Source organism: Panthera leo, chromosome A2 (assembly GCF_018350215.1).
Source record: "Panthera leo isolate Ple1 chromosome A2, P.leo_Ple1_pat1.1, whole genome shotgun sequence".
Lineage (NCBI taxonomy): Eukaryota > Metazoa > Chordata > Mammalia > Carnivora > Felidae > Panthera > Panthera leo.
In genome coordinates this window covers 143,918,007-143,934,893 of record NC_056680.1, presented here as the reverse complement: position 1 = coordinate 143,934,893, position 16,887 = coordinate 143,918,007, and the positions used below count along the sequence as shown (strand labels likewise).

Below are 16,887 nucleotides of genomic sequence, written 5' to 3'. Positions count from 1 at the left end.
CTGCAGTTATTTATTTGATCATTATTCACATCATTGTGGACTCATGGGTATTTGCCTTATTTTTGAGTTATAACCCAACACTATCGTAATAATCTACTTTCTTACACTAGGTTTTTTATCTTTGGCCATTGAGCCCTTTCATGTTGGCTTCTATGTCCTTTGGACTTTAGGCTAGTTTGAAAAATGTTTTTCTAGGGGTGCCTGGGTGGCTCAGTCGGGTGAGCATCTGACTTCGGCTCAGGTCATGATCTCACAGCTCATGGGTTCGAGCCCCACGTTGGGCTCTGTGCTGACAGCTCAGAGCCTGGAGCCTGCTTTGGATTCTGTGTCTCCCTCTCACTCTGCCTGTACCCCGCTCATACTCTGTTTGTCTCTGTCTCAAAAATAAACGTTAAAAAAAATTTTAATGTTTTTCTGGCCTACTTTCCTTGTAAAGATGTTATTCTGTTCATTATTTTCTTTTTCCTCCTATAGCTATATAGCATTTGACCTCAGTTGTTTTTTTGTGGGTGAAATTAGTCTTTCTGAACTTTAGGAGGTGTGGTTATGGGTAGTATTTTCATCTTCAAAGAACTTCCTTTTCTGTTGTTTTCTGATAGTATTTACAAATATGGTAGTTTGATTCCTAAGATTTCTTAGCTTTGTTACCTTCTTCTTTTCTTCCTTTATCTCATTTTACTTGTCCTGCATTATTTTGACTCAGTTCACAGCACTTGTCCTCAGTTTGGAGTCCTATCCTGTCCTTCCAGTCACAAGAGTTTATAGAAGCTAGACTGCACCATCTCCTTAGATTTTATGTAGGCCTCTTCTACCCACCTGCTTTTGGATTAGACAAAACTCTTCCACTTTCAGTTCTCAAATTGTCTCTCTGTTCTTTCTTTCCATTGAATATCTTTTGGCTCTATAGGTTTTCCTCTGCTCTTAGATCCATTAGATACCCTGTTGTTTTCCTCTGCTTCTGCTTTTACTGAAGCTGAAACTACACGGGTCTTATAGATATTACTGGTTTGTCTCCAGCAACTTATATTTTGGGGTTCTTAGAGATAACTAAATAATATCCGGTTTTGTTTTAAATGTCCATAGTGCTTTAATTTTGTTCGTTAATTGGTGTGTTTTTATGAGGGCATTTATGGAGATTACAAGGCTTCATAGAATCTTTCTGCAATTATTTTTTTTAATGTCAGTTTGAGGGGTGCCTGGCTGGCTCAGTCAGTAGAGCACGCAGCTCTTGATCTCAGGGTCATCATTTCAAGCCCCATGTTGGCCATAGAGCTTACTTTAAAAAAAAGAAAAAGAAAAAGAAAAGATTAGGGGCCCCTGGGTGGCTCAGTTAAGCGGAACCTGGAGCCTGCTTTGGATTCTGTGTCTCCCTCTCTCTCTCTGCTCCTCCCCTGCTTGCACTCTCTTTCTCAAAAATAACCATTAAAAAAAAAAAAAAAAAAAAGACTGGACCCCTGGGTGGCTCAGTCATTTAAGCGTCCAACTTCGGCCTAGGTCATGATCTCACAGTTCCTGAGTTCGAGCCCCGTGTCAGGCTCTGTGTTGACAGCTTGGAGGGAGCCTGGAGCCTACTTCAGATTCTGTGTCTCCCTCTCTCTCTCTGCACCTCCCCCGCTCATGTTTGTACTCTGTCTCTGTCAAAAATAGATAAACTTAAAAAAAATTTTTTTTTAAATAATAAAAAAAGAAAAAAAGACTCGATTATAAAATATCAGTTTGAGCAAAATATATTTTGATGTCATTAAACTACAGGTGTGCTTGAGTTACTGGTTAGATACTGAATAGCTAAAAACTTAGGTGACTGGAAGATTTTTTGTGATACAATGTTTCATGCTTATTTTCCACCATCTTATTTGAATGCTAAAGTTTTGGGGTTTTTTTTAAGAATTTTTTTTAAGTTTATTTATTTTGAGAGAGAGAGAGGGAGAGAGAGAGAACATGGGGGGGGGGGGGGCGGGGAGGGAGAGAGAATCCTAAGCAGTCTCAGTAAGCACTATTAGTGCAGAGCCCGATGCAGGGCTCAAACTCACAAACCCCATGAGATCATGACATGAGCCGAAACCAAGAGTTGGACGCTTAACCGACTGAGCTACCCCAGGTGCCCCGAAAGCTCAGTTTTATGTTAATAAACCTGTCATGAATTTCAGGGTCTCTCTGTTTTCAGTTTACTTTGGGAATTTGTGCAGACCATTTATTCTACCTGTTTCTCTTCCTTAACTTCTGTTTATCTTTGGAAAGATCTTGAAGAATCATTATATATTACTTGTGAAGTACTCTATCATCATAAGAAATTGACTAGGCAGATCTATGTGATCTCTTTTCACAATTGCCTTTATTCCTGAACTAAGATCGAAACTTTTTCTTCAGTTCCTTATTGCCAGACATTTTAGCCTTCTCCCAAGAAGAGGCAGTTTAGTAGAATTAGATTAGAATTTTATCAGTTGTTAATTAGTTGTCTTCTGTGTAGTACTGGACTTTGTTCTCAAAGTTATCTTTCAAAATAGAACTCTCTTTTATAACTGTGACTGGCTGTTAGAGACCAATTCCTGTGCTTTTGTTCCATTATTATTTTAATAGATATATTTATTTTCTCCTGTGAAAATGATTTTAGCATTATGTGTAGTACTATGCCAAACATAAATACATCAGAAAATAATAGAAGTATGAGAAATATTCACTTGGGGTGAGATAATTTTTTTGCTGTCTTATTCAGGAACTAAAGACTGAAAGGTAGGCTTATTGAGACCAATATGAAATCTATTCTCCTATTTATAGATATATTAAAATGGTTTCTAGACTCCATTCTCAGAGTGAACAAAAGTTTATTCAGGTGGAAAAGAAACATCCAACGTATAGATAGGTTTGGAAGTTACACAGTGCCAGTTTTAGTAGGATCTTTTGGGACTTTTTTTCTTCATACTCTCCCCCTACACAATTAATGATTCTGATCAGCAAGATTAGATCTATTGACCTGATTGATAACTCTCATGCCTTCCCAGAATGAGTCAGAAGAATTTAGGTAATACTTTTGTTGAACAGGGCCTATAAATACATAGTTTGAGGTATTGGCTGAATTAGTGGGTGATTTAGCTTGTCAGATTTTTGTTATACTTTGGTCTATATGTGTTTTTATGTGTATTGAGATACATTAAAATTATTTAGTAAAATAATCTTTAAGACATTTTTGTTTGGTCTGCTTTCAGGTTCATGCATGGGAGATTTCAGACCAATTGTTACAGATCCGACAGGATGTGGAATCATGCTATTTTGCTGCACAGACCATGAAAATGAAGATTCAGACCTCATTTTATGAGCTCCCCACAGACTCTCATGCCTCTTTACGGGACTCATTACTAACCCATATCCAGAACTTGAAAGACTTGTCACCTGTCATTGTAACGCAGGTAAATCCTGTGCTTCTCATTAGGGAAATTTGTAAGGTCATTTGGATTCATCAAATTAATTTTGATTGACATTGCTAGGCCATGTTAAGTAATGTTAACTTTATTACAGACTCCTTGCTATATTCTTAAGTGGATAGAAAGTGAAAATGTAAATCTTCTATATTAATCTTAGAGTTCATTTGATTTAAAACCAATTTAAATACCAGAAGTGGGGGAGGTGAGTAGAAGTTTTCACAGGCAGGAATGTGCCCTTCCCCCCACCCCACTGTTAAAATTGCAGATGATAAAAGTACTGTTTACTGTTCTGGGTCAGAAGTCTACATAGTTGCTTTTAAAAAAAAAATCCTTTCTGGATCAATTGGCTGGTAAAATTCTCATGAATGAAATAGTGAACCATCTGGCCTTTCCCCCTTAGACTGGGAAATACATTGGAAAGGAAAACTGGAAGCTTTAGTGAATACATACTCACATGTGTTCTCTGCCTGGCGTAGAAGTGCCCTTGAAGAGGAAGGAGGCTTTTGCCTAAGGCTTCAAGATGAGAAATGGAAAGAGAAGGGAAATGGCATTCCATTACTTGAGAAGTGAGTCAAAGGGCTGACTTTGTCAGTAGCTTTGGCCTTTTGGCAAAGTATAATTTATCTGTCCGTGAAGTTCTATGGTATTGCCAAATAAAAGTAAGTATTAATGTATTCTGAGGAAAATCTATAGTGTGTTCTTTCTGGCTTCTTTTTGTTGTTTTGGTTTTTTCATTTTTAGAGGTTAACTTTTTAAATCCTAGCAATTGGTAGCCAGCCCAGAAGAGTTTACATGGATATGTAGTTGTGGAGGTGAGGAGAGGTAGGGGGGTGTCAGTCTTCGTTGTCATATTGTTTGGAAAAAGTTTAGTTTCTTTGCTTGCCAACTAGTGTTGATGGTAACCCTATATCTGTTCATCGATTCATTTATTTATTCTCTCTTATTCAGCTGGCTTTAGCAATAGCAGATCTTGCACTACAGATGCCTTCCTGGAAGGGATGTGTGCAAACATTGGTGGAAAAGTAAGTTGTACTGACTGTATACTAGCATTTGGAATAGCTATTAAGCTACAAAGAGAAATTTATTAGCATTAGCTAGACATTTGGAGTATTTTCCCAAACCCTTAACGTAGAATTATTTATTATTAACTTTTGTTGGATTAAAAGAAAATCATTTAAAATTTAAGTATTACAGAAGTATGTTGCGTGGGACATAAAAGGCCCTTAAAATCACACACACACATGTTCCTTGAGTTAACTGCAGCAAAGTCTTTCGCGGTCTTGTGGGTCACTCCCACTAACTGACATGTCAGCAGTTCTATAGAAACATTGTCAGAATGTTTTAAGATTATTAAATTGAAAGTCATATGAGGCCCTGGGTGGCTCAGTTAGTTAACTTTGGCTTTGGTCATGATCTCACAGTTTGTGAGTTCGAGCACCCCATTGGGCTCTCTGCTGTCAGTGTGGAGCCCACTTGGGATCCTGTCTCCCTCTCTCTGCCCCTCCCCCATGCGTGCTTTCATCTATATCTCTGTCTCTCTCTCTCTCTCTCTCTCTCTCTCAGAAATGAACATTAAATTTTTTTTTTAAAGTCATTATGCATAAAAGTTCTTATTAATTGGGGTTTGTTTCTTATCTGTTCAAAAGGACAGTATCATTTTTAGATACACAGAGCCTACTACTTTGAATAAAAGCATTTCCTCATGGTCTTGGCAAGATAATCTTGGTATTTGCTTGCATTTTGGTTAAGAAAATTATTTTTGAACAAAGTGGATGTCCTTTTTACCTCCCACTACAGTGCATCATTAAGGCCTTTATATGGATAATTTATTTTTTTTGTTTTAAGAAAATGTTTACTGAGAAAATTAACACATGCTTCTTGAAAAAATTCTAATAGTATGGAAGGTTTCAGGGTAAAAGCCTTTCTGTCTCCCTATTCCTATATTTCATGAGTAATCACTATTAATGATTGGCTGTATAGCCTTCCAGACTTTTCTCTTAAGCATTTTAAAATAAGTGCATATGCATTTTAATGTACTATGTATTCATTTGTTCATATGTAATATATTCCATATACTTTTTTTACTTTATACATTGTGGACATCTTTTCATGTTAGGACGTAGATATTTCATTCAGTATAATGGCTGTCTATGTTCCATTGTATGACTGTCTGTAACCTTTTTTATCCTAATTATGGAGGACCTTTATATTTTCCCAGTTTTTTGTTATTATAAAAATACCACAGTGCATATTTTTGTATACTTTGCATGTGTATGCGAGATTTTTCTGAGAGAAATTTCTGGAAGTGGAATTGCTAGGTCAAAGATTATACAAGTTGAAATTTTGATCTCCAGATACCTCTCCAAAAAATTACATATATATCTTTTCCACTTTAGCAGTAGTAAAAATGCTGCTTTTGTAGGTTATTCTGAGGCCTGTTGTTATCTTATGTGATTATTTTCTGACTGTAAATAACTTCTGTCTCTCCCCTTTTCTTTTCCAGATATAGCAATGATGTAACTTCTCTGCCTTTTTTGCTGGAGATCCTTACAGTGTTACCTGAAGAAGTACATAGCCGTTCCTTACGAATTGGAGCTAACCGGCGCACAGAAATTATAGAAGATTTGGCTTTCTACTCTAGTACAGTGGTATCTCTCTTGGTGAGGAAGCTTAAAATACTAACTTGCTCCCTAGAGGCAAAAAGCCATGGTTGTTATTTTCTAATTCAATATCAGTATTGTGACCCACACCTTCATTCCCAAAGAATCTGAGCCATCAGCAATCCCGCTGTTTTTTGTTGTTGCTTCTGTAGTTTTACATTAATCTTTACTATTGAGCATGAATTACTAAGAAGCTCTCTAGAAAATTCTCTGGGTTCCAGACCAAGAACTTCTTGCTTCCATTGTATAGAAGGAACTCAGTTTTCCCTTGGTTTTTGGGATCAGTCACTCCAGCCTACAGATTAACCCCCTGCCCTTTTTTTCCCTATTGGTTCAGTGGCATAAGAAGCCCAAATTGTCCAGATGGTGGACTTATATTCCAATTTACTGGAATCATGTTTGTGTTTTCCTGGTGGAAGCATTCCTTCCTTGGGGGCCAAGATCTCAAAACCAACAGAGCTCAGATTCGCTGTTTACTATACATCCTTTACCCTGATATGAATTCCTTGATTAGACAGGATTCCATGATGGTTGGATATGGCATTCGGTGAATCCATAAATGATACATTGCTGACAGAAGCATTGCAAGCAGGGAAGGCATATCCATATCCAGAATATGAGTCTCTTCCTTCCTTTCTTCCTATGAGTCTTGTCCTTCAAATCTCTGCTTCCTTTGTGATAGAAGTGCAACATAATCAGTCAATCTGGTTCCTATGGCTGATGGTGCCATTTTAGGGCCTCAGTGTTGGTCTCTGCTGTTGGCAGGTTTGATACTCATCAGTAGTTTTAACTTAGTGGAAGTCCATGTTAATTCTAGTGTAGCCTCCATCCCTGCTAATGTGGCCACTTTGTTTATGAGGCCATTGAGTAAGCACTGGGTGGCTGGGGAAAGAGACTGATATTATAGAGTTTGTCATTTTGTCCCTCTGTCATTGAAAGATTCCTCTGTATTCACACAGGACAGAAATCACTCCACAGTCTGGGCCTATTTGTATACCATTCATATGTACTTCTGCCTCAGACTTCTTGTCACCAATCTTCTGACCATGCTTCTTCCAAATCCCTGATCATCCATAGCACTGAAAATTGTCCATAAATACATGTAGATCCATATTTTCTTTTTTTTCTTAATATTTATTTATTTTTGAGAGAGAGAGAGAGAGAGAGACAGAGTGCAAACAGGGAGGGGCAGAGAAAGAGGGAGACAGCATCTGAAGTAGGCTCCAGGCTCCGAGCTGTCAGCACAGAGCCCGACGAGGGGCTCAAACCCACGAACTGTGAGATCATGACCTGAGCTGAAGTTGGACACTTAATCAACTGAGCCACCCAGGTGCCCCATATTGTAGATCCATATTTTCAGTCATCTCTTACTCCACATGTGGTGAACAATGAATTCTATTGCTTGAAGTTCTGCCCATAAGAATTTTTCTTCAACCACTCACTGTCCTTCACTACAGCCCCTATGTGGGCCTGTAATTCTGCAGCTGTCCACCTTTAGGTGATACCAGCATGATGTTGGACAGATCATCTGTAATCCAAGCTTGAGTTTTCTTCTTTAGTTATCTAGTTTTAAGGAGCATCACTAGAGGCAGGAAGCAACAGGCATGGATTGAGGGAGATGAATCAGTGCAAGAAGAGTTGGTGTCAGAGGAATCTGATCTACCTGCTTGTGCAACTTTCTTACACCCTTTTGAACTCAGTCTCTTATATTCCATATCTGTTCAATGACAGGTTGCTGTTATGCATACCCAACCTTATGTTTAGGTAACTCACACAATACTCAGTTCATGATGGGAACCTCAGGCATATGTTTAATCTCTGCCAAGAATCAGTAGCAAGCCAGAAGCTTGTTTCTCAAAAGAGAAGGTATAGGTTTACTCCCAAATCCTAGATATTTGTACTGTGATTTTCCTTCCTATTGGTACTTCTCAGGGGTGCCATATACTCATTAAATCCAGACTCTCTAGGAAGTACATTCATATCAATGAGTTTACCTCAGTTTAGTGGTATGTTCCAGTGTCTCTTGGTCTAACACCCTTAGAATCACTTCCGCATATGTTCTCTAGGTTTCTTCATATACATGGTGGCAAAGTTACAGAGTTCTCTTAGTAAGTTATTTCCTCTGTGGGTACCTGTCCCCTGGAACGTGCTAAGATTTGGCCATAATTAGGGGTAGCACAGGAAATGGTTGTGGTAGGTCTTGAAGAGAATAGGCATCCCTTTGAAAGCACCTATCTTAGATAAGGTTATTGCAGGGCTTTCCAGCTGAAGAAGGCATCTTCTCAGACACTGGAAGGCAGACTACTTCTAGTAAGGGAGATGTGGTAATCTGGGAGTTCAAGATTGTTTCATTAGGGTCCAACCAGATGTCTCCATTCCAAGTTTCAGAATCCCATGCTTTACAATTTCCTACTTTCCACATGAGAAATCTTATGAGATTGTGATTTCAGCTGTTGTTTGTAATTCAGCAAGCCACACAATTTTGTGTATAAATATTAGCCCTGTAGCTACACAAAATAAGGGCCTCATTCACAGTGGTTGTGGAAGCTTTGGTTCTCAGACTGTGGCTTAAATTGAGTTAAGGGACCCGAGCTTGTCATTTTCTTTGTTTCGTTTTTTTTCTTTCTTAAAGTTTATTTATTTTTGAGAGAGAGAGAACGAGAGAGAGAACTAGCCGGGGAGGGGCAGAGAGAGAGAGGGACTGAGCATCCGAAGCAGGCTCTACACTGACAGCAGAGAACCTGACTCAGGGCTCAAACCCGTGAACTGAGAGATCATGACCTGAGCTGGAGTTGGATGCTTAACTGATTGAGCCACCCCGGCACCCCTGTCATTTTCTTTTTGTAAGCACTTAAGTGAAGTCAGAAGAATCCAGTTGACACTACAGTCCTTGCAGTCATCATTACTGGGACAGTGGTCAAGTGCAGCAGCCGCTTGGACTCTCCAGTCATATGCTTGACTAACACTTCCTCATAATTGACAACAGACAATAGCTTGATTTGTTGTGATGACATCTGAAAAATTTTTCCCTGTGGTACTTAATAAACTTAATAAGGTCTATAATTGTGTCATGTCGCTTGTCATGTTACAGAATCTAGAAAATGAAATTAGTCCGTAATTGCCAGGAAAAATAGGCTGGCTGTAATCCAAGGTACCAAAGACCTCTTAAAACCTTTTTCGTGGTTTCCCCCACATTCCCTTATTCGTTCTATTCCATCTCATTTTGTCAGTATTATACTTTTGTCTTCTATTCAGGGGGAGCCATTCCTAAACATTGTGTTGAACTTTTAAAAATTTCAAATATTATTCTTTTTTTCTTACAGTTGAACTGAGCCTGTCCTCTAATATATTTTTTTCCCTTCATTTATGCTTCATTTTGTTAATCCAAGATCAATTCTTACCTCTGCTATATTTTTACTGGTGAACTCTTCTGGCATTTATCTTTCAGGTTTTGAGGCTTTGCTTTAAGAGACAGTTCTGTTTTGTTTTGTGTTTTATTCAGAGACAGAGTTCTTAATATAGTTCTTCAAAAAAATTTTTTTTAAATGTTTTTATTTATTTTTGGAGGAGAGACAGAGAGAGAGACAGAGACAGAGACAGAGCATGAGCGGGGGAGGAGCAGAGAGAGAGGGAGACAGAATTCGAAGCAGGCTCCAGGCTCTGAGCTGTCAGCACAGCACCCAGTGCGGGGCTCGAGCTCACAAACTGTGAGATCATGACTGGAGCCGAAGTCAGACGCTTAACCGACGGAGCCACCCAGGCGCCCCAATAATACAGTTCTTAAAGAGGAACCCAGGGTAACTTAGTTCTGAAGCTTTATGGCGTGTGTTTGATTTAATTAGCAGTTTTTTTTTCCCTTCAAAGCAACTAGATTTAGATGTAGGGTTTTTTCAAAATTCTGTTTTTGAGTCAGAAGTTAGAATGTATAGTCATTCTATACATTCCATTTGTAAACATCCTGTCTTAGTAAATTGAAATGTCATTCAGGAAGTGTAAAGGCCAAATGGTTCTGTGATGACTTTACATCAAGAGCTTCGTCAATTCAAGTTTATGTGTGGTTGCAGTGAACTTAACTTGAATCATTTCTGTTTTTCTTCTTTGATTTCAATTCAGTTCAGTACAATTCATACTAATTGGGAAGTACGTAATTATAATTGGCCTGATGATACTGCAAACATAAGGGGACTGTGGCTACCTAGAAGTACAAGGGTCAACATTTAGACCACTGTGGGATTCTGAACCCCAACACATGCCCCCCAAACCCCATGGCAATTATATTTCTAATCCATTACTTGTAAAAGTTATTTTGAAACATTATTTTCATCCAGAAAAAGTTACATTACACTTGATTTTGGAAAAAATATACATCACAAAAAGTTTGCAGAGAGAAACAGTGGTGAGTTTTAGTCTGAGTTTTCATTTTATCTCTTTTATCAACCCACCATATTTATAGTAGAGTCACTTTATGTGGAATGGCGTATTTGCTAGAATGTTCAAGTGCTGAAGCTGAAACGTCAGCTTTTCATGTGGGGATGTACATTAGTCGGGCTAGCTTATTTTTATTCTGTAAAATCAACTGCATAGACGAGTACTATTTTAAAGACACTTTAAAAAAAATGTTTATTTTGAGAAAAAGAGAGCGTGCATGAGCGGGGAAAGGGGCAGAGAAAAAGGGAGAGAGAATCCCAAGCAGGCTCCACGCTGTCAGTGCATAGCCTGACAGGGCACTTGATCCCATGAACTGTGAGATCATGACCTGAGCTGAAATCAGGAGTCGGACGCTTAACCGACTGAGCCACCACCTAGTTGCCCTTATAGACAATTTTTTGATGAGATTACATTAATGAAGAAGTGGGATCTAAGAAACAGTTATTTCTGGAATACAACTATTCTGAGGGAAGTCTGTAATCTATCTCAGCTTCCCAGTTGACAAAGTGGAGATAATAGTGCCTGCCTGTAGCTTTAGTGGGGATTAATGAAGAGTGTTGAGAGCAGCATCCGACACTTACAAAGCACTTTTGCCTGTTAGCTGTTATTATTATCCTTCTCATTTTTACACCTATAAGGTGATTGGACCTAGTGGTTTAAATATAAAGTTGGGCATTATTTAACTTTTTTTTTTTCCTTTTTTTCAGATGACCTGTGTAGAAAAAGCAGGAACAGATGAGAAGATGCTTATGAAGGTCTTTCGCTGTTTGGGAAGTTGGTTTAACTTAGGAGTTTTGGACAGTAACTTCATGGCTAACAATAAGTTACTAGCACTCCTTTTTGAGGTTTTGGTAAGGAATGGCTTTGTTTATGAAAGTATTTCTACCACATAGTCGCTTTCGGTAATAACTAACCTTCTGGGACATCGTGTTTTCAGATTTCTGCACGGTGATTGGAAGGTGTATAGTAAGAAAGCAGCAGTGTCCCTTCCTTGTTACCAAGTACCAAATTAAGGTATTAGTATTAATACTCAGAATAGAATGTAGTTAGATTTAATAGGAAAGCGGTCTTATACATAGATCCGTGATTTACATATTAAACTCTAAGTAACAAAAAACCATTGGTCTCTTTTTACCTGTTTTAAAAATATAATAATGGTCATTGGGTCTCAGACAGTTATAGGTGAGAATATTATCTTCGCAATTGAGATAGTTCACTTAAGCATCAGGGTTCACTTAAGCATAGGGTAGATTTAGGGCTTTTGAGATTAATGGAATAAACAGTAGTATCTTTTTATATATTTATGCATGTCTTCCATAAACTGTGAAAGTGATAATGCCTCCTAATACATTCCTTTGTCTTGGTAGATAGGACTAAGCAAGCATGTGGAATAAGACTACTTTTTAACACAAGGAACAGCAATATCTCAAGGACATATTGAACAGGTCTTTGGAGATGGGAGTGACTTTGTCCCGTTTTCCTGGATAGTTACCTTCCATGAAGTCATTAGTATGGAAGCTCTGTGGATACTGGTTGTGTGCTGGTGCACTACTATTTAGAAGATGGTAGCATGATACTCGATTGATACTGCTGTGAAAAGAAAAGAAAAAGGAAGGCATATTCAAGGAGACATTTTTGTGTTTCATTGTCATCAGTGTATTTATGCTGCATTTTTGCATCAGGAGCTAAGACTCAGGAAAGTTAGGATGCTAATAATTATTTTGCTATCATGTCTTGATGCCCTACCTTAGTAATGGTAATTTGTGTTCTCGTGTCACCAAGTTGTGTGAAGAGTAGTCAGTATAAAATTAAAATCCCACTGTTGGCTGAAAAATTCATGATTATGATTGATTACATATGAAAGGAGCACAGTCTAGGATACACTTCAAACTCAAGACAGTGTTACTTCTGGGAAGTAAGACTGGGGTAAGGAATGAGCTCAGTAGTGTACCAGCATGATACCATCTTCTCTACTGATCCAGTGTCAGGACTTCTCTGCCACTTAAAAGAAGAGCGATTTTAGGGTCAGGGTCAAATATATTCTCATTCTTCTTAGATTCATTGTGGTTCAAAATCATGGCATATTTCAGTTTGCTTTAGAGTTTGACCACAACTTTATTATAAATACAGCCTTTTCTCCCATAGTTCTTTTTTAAAAAGCTTTTACAAATATGATACTTCATATAACATTACAAAAGAATAAATTTGAACATTTAATTTTTACAAGGTAGTAACAATCAGAAATATTTATGAATCTACCGCTTAACCTAAGAATAATCTAATGAATGATTTACATATATCTGTGTGTTCTCCTGACCTTGCTAGTACAGCTCTGGAGATTCTAAATGTCCTTGTATTTTATTATTCACAGAAGACTAATATGCCTTTACTAAATTTATCCATCCTCTCAACTGTATTCTCCTGAATAGAAACCCTAGAGGTCTCGCTCTTTGAACCTTCTTCTGATCTGCTCTAATTTGTATCAGTTGCTCTTTAGATCTGCTCTCCAGCTGTCATCTTGGAACTTCTCTCTACTATGCTTCTGGATTGGATTGTTTCTTGAACCTCCTTAAATACCTTCCTCAGAAGGATATGTGGGAAATAAACTTTGGATTTTTGCATTCCTGGGAAACATTTTTATTTTGCTTTCGTTCTTGGTTGGTGGTTTAACTAGATATAGAGTTCTAGGTTCAATATTTTTTCCCTTCAAGATTTCCCAGGCCTTTCTCTCTTGTATACTCACAGGCATCATTGCTAATGAGAAGCTGAATAACTGATCTTTGCTCCTTTCAAAGTTACCTTCTCCTCTCATCCCCAGAAGTTACAAGAACCTCCGTTGAACCTTGATATTCTGAAATAGCATGATAATGTGTTAGGTATGGGTGTTTGAGACTTGTTGGACGCTTTTATTTTAGGTAGTACTTGAATATCAGAAGGAAAAAAAAGATGGAAAAGATTTCCACAGACTAAAACAGGGGGCGGGGAACACATGGCATTCTGTTTGAAGGAACTGGTATGGGGGGAGAAAACACATGGAATTTTAGAAGTCATGTGACTGTGATTAAGGTACAAAAAGGCTGATTTGCTTGGCATATAGGGAAATAGAAATAGGACAGGGAAGATTGATGAATATTGTCTGATTGAAGGCCATGACTGTTAGGCTATACATTTAAAGTACATGTTCAGAAACAGGCTGTAATTGTTTTGCTAGTACTTGGATTACGGCCCAGTGATCATACTTCATACTTCCCCATTCCTGCTATCTCCCAGCAACAAGATAAGACCTCATCCAACCTACATGAAGCTGCTTCAGATTGTGTGTGCTCAGCTCTCTATGCCATTGAGAATGTGGAGACTAACTTGCCGTTAGCCATGCAACTTTTTCAAGGAGTCCTGACATTGGAGACTGCATATCATATGGCTGTGGCACGTGAAGATTTAGACAAGTGAGTAATTATTTCAGGCAGTAGCCCTGGGTTCCATCCTTCGTGATTCTTTATGACTCTATTTGTAAATAAAGACACCACATCCTAAAGATGGTCTACTATTCTCAACTGAACCTAGAGTGGTAAATTGGATGCAAAAAGAGAGATTGTAATCATGGAAGGGATCCTCACAAAGGATAAGGCTCCAAGAATTAGGGGTGAACTTTGGAGTATCAAGTATGATTTGATAAGAATTTGGTTCAGATGTTTTAGTAATTGAGAATTTGAACTGACTTAAGAGTCATTTGCTTATCTGTATAAAATATTAAAAAAAGGTAGCTGTTAACGGAGATTTTGATACAACATAGCAAATAATCACCACATGTCCCTTAGGGTAAGGATCCTTTTGTTGATTTAATTAACTGAGTCTGTACATACAATATACAGATTTCTGACGTGGTGTTCTCATTACTCTTTCATCTACAGAGTTCTGAATTACTGCCGTATTTTCACTGAACTGTGTGAAACTTTTCTTGAAAAAATAGTTTGTACTCCAGGACAAGGTCTCGGGGACCTACGAACTCTGGAACTGCTGCTCATTTGTGCAGGACATCCTCAGTATGAGGTAGTGTCTATATTATGCTAAAGCCACTATTCTCCCAAGCTGTATGTTGCATATTACCTATATTCCATTGCCACTCGTCCCGCTTTTTATTTGTGCGAAACTGTAGTCTCATTTTTGATAAACGTGATATAGGAATTTCCTCTGTATTGGAGTTTTTTCTTTTTAAATTATATTTGGGTTTCTGCTTTGAATTCTTTTCTGTTTTCTTACCTGGTTAGCTGGGCTGACTGCCCTGGGCACCTTAGGGAACCCATTAGAAAGAAAGTGTAATACTTTTTTACTGAGTCCCTTCTCTACATCCAGTTATTCTTTTTAGAGCTTTACAGCTCATATAAAATCTTCACTCTGCATCTATAAGTTTTAACATCCAAAGTTTTTCTCCAAATTGTGGGTGGGAATGAGAAAGAGATTGAGGAGTGCCTGGGTGGCTCAGCTGGTTAAGTGTTAACTCTTGGTTTTATCTCAGGTCATGATCTCACAGTTCATAAGATCAAGCCCCCTCTGCGCTGACAGCATGGAGCCTACTTGGAATCCTCTCACTCCCTCCCTCTCTCTGCCCCCTCCCAGTTGTGCACATGCGCGCGCTCTCTCTCTCTCAAAATAAATAAACATTAAAAAGGTGGGGGGAGGGATTGAAAAGATTTAAAAGTCTACATTCCAAAATCTCTACAATACCCTGCCTCTTAAAAGAGTTGGCTAGATTTTTAAAAATCTTGTCTATTCAAGAAATTTTGCCTCCTCTTAATAGTATAAGAAGTGAGAAGGAACTCCCAAATTGGATATTGTTTTAAATAGATCTGTTTTGGATCCTTGATGGGAAAAGGGTGGTAAGGCCCCTCTTAGGGAGAAGCACAGGAGTGCTGTGATTCTCATCCCTTTTTCTCTTATTGCATAAAAAATAATGTTTATTTGTTTGGCTTGATCTCATGAGGATATCTAGATTTGGATGAAACGCAAAACATTTTGGGGAGGAAGTACAGCACTATGTAATAGTTATCACTCCTTTAAATAGTTCATGAGTAAGATGAACTGTGGATAAGGTCCCAGACTCTTCCCTTTCTGTCCCACTCAAAAAAGTAGGGGAGTAAAAATGACATAAGGTTGGTATTTTCAGGGATTTGCAGATGGTTTGTCTGGCAAAAGGTGTGTTAATCTCAAAACGAAAGGATTTTAGGGGCGCCTGGGTGGCTCAGTCAGTTAAGTGTCCGAATCTTGATCTTAGCTCAGGTCTTGATCTCAGGGTCATGAGTTCAAGCCCCACATTGGGCTCTGCTCTAGGCGTGAATCCTATTTAAAAAAATAAATAAATGAAAGGGTTATAGATTTGAGAAAAAAGACTTTAAAAGAGACTTCCATTTCTGTATCTGTTTCTCTAAATTCAGAATCTACTGTTGGGAAGTTATCAGCTAAATATAGGGACTGCATAGCCAGTCATCCTAAATAGAGTTTGGGTCCTAACATGGGAAGATAGTTTGGGAGGATAATAATAAATCTGCTAGAGAAAACCGGTGCCTTCTTAACTTTACTCATAATATTTTAAAGTGTATATTCTTTCCTGTAAGGCTCTGGTAATAAAATTGTCTTCATATTCCATTCCTTTTCTGATTCAAATAAATCTTTTCTTTTTCTCTAATTTGACAGGTAGTAGAAATTTCCTTTAACTTTTGGTACCGACTTGGGGAACATTTGTACAAAACTAATGATGAAGTTATTCATGGAATCTTCAAAGCTTACATTCAGAGGCTGCTCCATGCCTTGGCTCGACACTGCCAGCTAGAACCAGACCATGTAAGTTTCCTTCTCCACTTCTTCAAATCTTAATTTCCTACACTTTTCAGTGCTAATTTGAAAATGAACTGAAAAAAGGAATCCACAGGTTTTCTATCACTCTGTAGCTTACACTGAAGGAATCAATACCAGTATAATGAAGAGTAGAAGGCTTATATAGAAAGAAATCAATTCTGCTGAGCCAGGAATCCTTCTCCTGGGAATTTACCTTAAATAATTTTAAAGAAAAAAAAAAAATGGCTATTTTATGTACAAAGCATTATCTGTAAAATAAAAAAACGGTGAACTCATGTACAACAATATAAGAAGAGTTACGTAAATTATGATGCAGCCACTTGATGGACAATTATGCAACAGTTAAATGTAGTGACTTCTGAAGTAGTAGGAGTTGGTTTGCTAAATGAAAAAAATCAGAATGTAAAACTTTATATGCTGTATTTTTAATAGTATAATAGTATAGTGTATAATGTTTAATAGTGTAATAGTATAATTAAATAGTATAATGGTTGGTTTAAAACTAACACAAAAGTAAAGTATTGGAG

General features: G+C 37.9%; 1 protein-coding gene across 4 annotated transcripts in view; it reads left to right on the top strand.

Annotated features, from left to right (window-relative positions):
* The window catches only part of TNPO3 (transportin 3), a 77,574-nt gene that overhangs the window by 24,974 nt on the left and 35,713 nt on the right, over positions 1-16,887 (top strand). For 2 of the 4 annotated variants that reach the window (XM_042924176.1, XM_042924179.1), the window contains 7 exons: positions 3,204-3,404; positions 4,368-4,441; positions 5,923-6,079; positions 11,215-11,358; positions 13,778-13,953; positions 14,419-14,557; positions 16,199-16,345. In XM_042924176.1, coding sequence (XP_042780110.1) covers positions 3,204-3,404; positions 4,368-4,441; positions 5,923-6,079; positions 11,215-11,358; positions 13,778-13,953; positions 14,419-14,557; positions 16,199-16,345 — 1,038 coding nt within the window. Of the gene's footprint in view, positions 1-3,203; positions 3,405-3,819; positions 3,986-4,367; positions 4,442-5,922; positions 6,080-11,214; positions 11,359-13,777; positions 13,954-14,418; positions 14,558-16,198; positions 16,346-16,887 lie in introns of those variants that run through there. The other 2 variants (XM_042924193.1, XM_042924186.1) reach the window with 2 other exon arrangements.